General features: G+C 42.5%; 1 protein-coding gene across 1 annotated transcript in view; it reads left to right on the forward strand.

Annotated features, from left to right (window-relative positions):
- PCDH15 (protocadherin related 15) overlaps positions 1–5,906 on the forward strand; it is a 217,673-nt gene that overhangs the window by 12,842 nt on the left and 198,925 nt on the right. The window contains exon 4 of the mRNA XM_029962595.1: positions 4,830–4,940. Within this exon, the coding sequence (XP_029818455.1) occupies positions 4,830–4,940 (111 nt within the window). The remainder of the gene's footprint in view (positions 1–4,829; positions 4,941–5,906) is intronic.

Raw genomic sequence — 5,906 nt, forward strand, 5'->3', positions numbered from 1 at the left:
GATTAATAACCCCCTGCCTGCTCCAGTGTTGTTCACACACTTCACCTTGGCTTTGGAGGCATTTTCAGGTAGCTGGATTCACTCCTCCACATCTACACCTGATAGATTCACAGCTAAGGTATTCACAGGCATGGCTAAATTACTCTCAAAAGAGACCTTCTGACTTCCCTCACAAAGTCATTTATATTTAAAGATCACTGTTTGTTGTGGTTTTTTAAAAAGGGTTATATATTATTAAAATGAAACTCTAGTGATCCTTACCATTGCAAACACATGATTTTAGAGCAAACAGTTTAAAGGTACTAAAATAAATTCTCTTTAGGGTTAGATGGGGGAATTTCTCCATTAGAACAAGGTCTTGAATGTGAGTGATTTCTGTGAAGTGTCCAAATGCATCTTTGTAGCAAATTGGAAGTAATTTTAGCAATGCTCCTTTGCAAACCCTGGGCTGTGAGCTCAGTTGTGGTGGATCAGCTGGTGGGGGATTTTGTTCAGCAGCCTAACCTGGTTTTTTAGCCAGGGCACAGATGTTCAAGTGTGTATGTGGAGGTGAAATACAGTGCAGAGATTTGGTAACCTCTCACTGAAATTCCCTGCTTTTCCTGAAGGGGAATTGGAGCAGAAATGGTTTTGTGGGAAAACAGCAGTCTGGTTTCCAGCTGGGTTAGAAATGCAGGCACACAGCTTGGGATTCAGCTGGCACCATCAAAGCTGTGCACCCAGAAAGGCTTCAGTCCTGTTCCCACTGAATTCAACACAAATTGAAATATCTACAGTTGCAGTTGTTGCTTATACTTTGTGGGAGGTAGAGAACTGTGTGGGACAGTGACAGTATCAGGGAATAATTCACTGAGAACTAATGATGGGAGACCCTTCTTTTTTACTTTTCACTGGGGTAGTTGTTGATCTTTGCTACTGACATGCTGAGGTGCAATATTTATTTATTATATCTGCATGTTTGGAGGACAAAGGTGGTTCCTTGGAAAGCTTTGCAGCATCTTAAGCCATACTCTTGTCTGGGAAGAACTGGGAAAGAGGCAGTGTCTTTTGTCCAAAGGTAGAATTGGGATGTTAGGTTTTTGGGAGATGGGGAATTTTCTGGTTTTATATGTTGTGTGTATATTTGGAATTCTTTTGGGGTTTAAAAGTTTGCAGTCATTTTCAGAGATTCATTTGATTGCACAGACTTGAGCAGTCTCTCAGGTTCTGACACTTCCTGCAGTGAGACAGCCTGGTCTAGTTGGTGACCCTGTCCATGGCAGGAGGGTTGGACTAGCTGGCCTTTAAGGTCCCTTCCAACCCAAACCGTTTTATGATTCTACTTAAAAGAGTAAAATTTGTAGTGCATGATGTCCTTCATGTCACCCTGTAAGCTGTTCTTTGTACTGGTGTTATGTATGACTGAAGTATTTATTCCCTAAGCTTTTATAAAGAAAGGGAAGGGTTTTCTGTGGAAATAGTGAGCACTAAAATGTTCTGTCAACATCATCTTGTAACTGTTTGCATGACAGAAGTGTTGACATGTCTAAAAAACCAATCCATAAATGCTGTTCCACTAGCACAAATATTTGAAAAGTAAATAGAAGACAGGGAGGATTGAAAGGAATGTACATGTAGTTTCAAATTTGCAAAGAAAATCCCCAAACAAGCTTTGAGTTCTTCTCCACTCTTCTGTATCACCCTTAACTTACAATACCAAAGAAAACCAGCTCAAATAATCTCTTTCAGTAAAGACTGTGATGAAGATGTTTACACTGAGAAAATACTTCTTCCATGAAATGCCTCTTCCAGATAACTTTGAAAATTGAAAGTGTTTTAAAATAGTGAAACATTTTAGCATGCATTGACTATGTTTGTGTACTAAAACCAATTAAAACTATTTTTAAAAAGTATTTCTATTAAGATGCATTGAGCCACAGTGAAGTAGAAGAACTGCTTTGTATTTAAGTTGCTATTAAGTCCTAACACTGCATTGAACAGAGGCATCCTGGGAAATCATTCTGAAAGCATCTCCTTGAAATAAAGATGCTTTATTGCATCTTTGCTGTACTATTTTGTATCCCAGATTAAATAAATCTGCTGCTTTCATCTGTTGATATGTGCACAACATTGCATTTGGAGCGTGTGCAAGACAGACATGACTTATCATCGTGCTGAGCTGCTTCATCTCTGCTGTCAACTTGCCAGAAAGTTCCTGTGTGATACATGCTGAAAGTGGATTTTTCTTCCTTAAACTGGGAAAAACCAGGCTCCAGAATGCAGCTTAGTGCAAAACCTCTCTCCTTGCTGCTGCTTGTTGTGGGATGAAGTTGCCCACGGTGTTGTTTGACACCAGTGAGACCATTCCCTGCCTTAGAAAAGCAGGCTGATTGTAGCTCATAATCATGGACTTGTTAGGGGAGGAAAAGGCCTTTAAGATCATCAAGTCCATTGGACTCAGTGATCCCTGTGGGTCTCTTCCAACTTAAAATATTCTGTGAAATTCTGTGGACCATCAACCCAGCACCACCACCATAAGTTTCATTGGAGACTAATGCAGGCATTTGGAAAAAAAAAAGCCCAACCTATAAAAACAAGAGGTGTTATTCTAGAAATTCAATTTAGCTTTATTATTTTTTGTGTTTAATTGGGAAGATATATAAAAGCCAGGGAGAAAAATCAATGCCAGATATACTTGCTGGAGGGCTGGGCTCTAGCTGCCATGTAAAGGAATGCCATAAAACTTCTCCTGGCTGTTACAAGCTAAGGATTAAGTCACTTCACTTGCTAAAAACATTCTGTCTCCTGATGCAAAGTGAGGGCTCTATTTATACCTGAGGGTTATTGTTACAAATGTATCCTGAAAACTAGTTCTGGACTCCCTCCCTGCTTGCTGATTTTATGGAGATCTGTTGTATTGTGTTTGCTGAGGATTCTGAATGTTTTGAGATAATCTGGAATTAGGGAATGTGCATAATGCTGTTGCATTACTCTCTGGGGAGTAATTTGATCTGTGTTTTCCTGGTGGCTTAACCCATTTTATAATTTGCTGGCCCGTGGTCAAAACTATGGGCCAACAAGGGTTTTAAGTTATGGAGACTCTTGTGCAGAAGCATTTTGTTGTTTCTGTTTTGAAATGAGAAGAGAACCGGGTTTATTCTCTTGGAGACAGCAGCTGACAAAGGAATGTCTTGATATTCCAGACTTCCAGACTGCTCACTTCTGTATTAGAGGGAAATCCAACTGAATTGTTTCAGTTGGAAAAGATTTCCAAGATCACCCAAGTCCAGCATTCCCTCAGCACCGCCAAAGTCACCACTAACCCATGTCCCCAAGTGCCACATCCACACATCCTGTGAGGCCCTCCAGGGATGGGCACTCCAAACCTCCCTGGGCAGCCCCTGCCAAGGCCTGACCACCCTTTCCAGCAACAAATTCCTCCTCCTGGCCAACCTGAGCCTCCCCTGGCACAGGGGTGTTTGCAGAGGGATCAGGGTTGAGCTGATGTGGTACCTTCAAACTTACAGCTGGAAGCTCAGCTTTAAATCACCCCTGAACAATTGCATTTCAGTGCTGAGTTGGAGTAAAAGGAGACTCCAGGTACAGGCAGTTTGGGAAGAGGTCAAATGTTGGATAAGAATAAGAATCTGGCTGCCCCATCCCTGGAAGTGTCCAAGGCCAGGTTGGACAGGGCTTGTAGCAACGTGGGCTAATGGAAGGTGTCCCTGCCCATGGCAGGGGGTGGAACAAGGTGAGCTTTCAGATCCTTCCAACCCAAACCATTCCATGATTCTGTGGTTCCTACTTTGCCTCAGTATAAATGACATCACTGATTTCTTTCCCCTCAGTAGGAACTGCGTATGTTTTATCCCACAAAATGAGTCCCAAGCTCGGATATAAGCAAACAGTTATTTAGCAGAGTCTGGGAGGTACTTCCCAATCCTGTTTTCCTGCACACCACAGACACCTGCAGCATGGTGAATTTAACCAGCAATCCTGTTTATCTGCTGAAAAACAAACTGCAATTTTAGCAATTGTTTGGACTCTGAAAGGCCCTGTTTGTGTGATCTAAGGAAAGAATGGTACCGTGTCCCTCTGCCTGCTTTCTGTGCAGAGAACTGGGAATATTGCATTGCTATTGCCTGTTCAACATACCTAAATGTTGCCTGTGTTCTAATGGTAAATGGGAGCACAGAAGGATTTTTTGATGTGATTAATTTGATAGAATTGGAACTGGATCTCAGGTCAGAAACCTGTGTATCCTGCAGTGCCCTGCTGCCACTGGTGCCCCAGCTTTGTAACCTGAGTCTGTGCAAGCAAATCCACAGGACAAATTGGATTTCACCTGGTTTGGCACCCTGATCTACCCTGAAATCTGAATTTACTGGTGTATGAACATATGCATGAACTGGCATCTGAGTGTGTGCCTGGTGCTCTCTGTGCATTTCCCACTTCATTGCCCTCATGAAAGCCAGAATAAAGAGCAGATAAGTACAATAATGTGGATTTCTCAATCTCCAATACTTGATAATTTCTTCCGAACACACCACTGCAACTTCAGGCTGGTAAATGGGAAAGAAGCAGAATAGTCAGACTTCAGTTTGTGGTTGGAAGTAGCAATGGATATGTAAAGAATCCAAGAGAATTCTGTTATGTACAGATTATTTCTTGTGGGGTTCTTATGGAATAAATTGGTGGGGCGAAAACTTAGAAAACTTTGAAATCTCTGATCTGAAGAGCAGATGCAGTCTTGGAATGGCAGCCGATGGATCATCCCATTGCAGCCCATCTAAAACCCATTTCAAGTGTGAAGCATGTTCAGCTTTATCAGATTGTTTTCTCTTTTGCAGGCTTCCAACAGGACCTTTGATATTCCTCTCACTTTGTCCGGAGCAGTAGTTCTACGGGAAAGACTAAATTATGAAGAAAAGACTCGTTATTTTGTCATTGTTCAAGCAAATGTGAGTATAAATCTCTTAAAGGCCATTTCTGCCACTGATTTAGGGGGGTTTTTAGTTTCCTTTCCAAGCAAAGGCAAAACCTTGCTGAAATATCAGGTCTGATAAATCCTCTTCTCCTGAAGATCTAATTTAAGATTTATCTGGGCTACTGAAAGCTCAGACATATTATTACTGGTTAAAAAAGCCTGCTCAGTGTGTGTGACAAGCCAACCTTTTTGGCACAAGGAGCAAGTTGCAAATTTGCAGTGCAGCCCATGCAGAAAAGTGCAGTCTGGTGGCACTAAGTGTTCATTTTCTAACAAATCTGGCAATGCTAATTTGAGCTTAAAGGAGTATAATGGATACAATTTCCTTGTATCCTTCAGGTTTGAAATGCATTTTGCTCTAAAGAGGTGATTTTTCCTTCAAGTCATATCACAAGTGTGCAGAGAGGTTTTCCCAGAGTGGCTGGCAGTGGATAATACGCGGAGAAGGAAAGTGATGTTTAAACTATATCTCAGATATCTGTCATCAGAGGAGTTTTTTGGTGCCCTTGAGGGCTGTGGAAGCTTTTTTCCCTTGTTGTCCTTCTGATAACAGCTGTAAATGAAAACTTCTCCTTTGTTGTTTACCCTGTTGTGATACGACCTCATTCAAGGGAAATGAGGCAGCTGGAGATATCTCACTCCTGAATCCTCACGTTTGGGGTTCTGTCATCTCCCCGATACAGAAGCACAGATACATTTCCCAGTCTGTTTTCTTACGTATTTTGTGGCATGTTCAGCATTCTGCCAACAGAAGACAGGCTGTGGGGCTGGCTCAGTGCTTCCTGAGCTTCTGCCCTGCTCAGGGGAGACCCCCCTGCAGAGCTGCTCCAGCCCTGGGAACAGCCCAGCAAGGACATGGAGCTGCTGGAGCCAGGCCAGAGGAGGCCCCAAGAGGATCAGAGGGCTGGAGCAGCTCTGCTGGGAGGAAAGGCTGGGAGAG

Source organism: Manacus vitellinus, unplaced genomic scaffold (genome assembly GCF_001715985.3).
Source record: "Manacus vitellinus isolate BGI_N305 unplaced genomic scaffold, ASM171598v3 scaffold_48_pilon, whole genome shotgun sequence".
Lineage (NCBI taxonomy): Eukaryota > Metazoa > Chordata > Aves > Passeriformes > Pipridae > Manacus > Manacus vitellinus.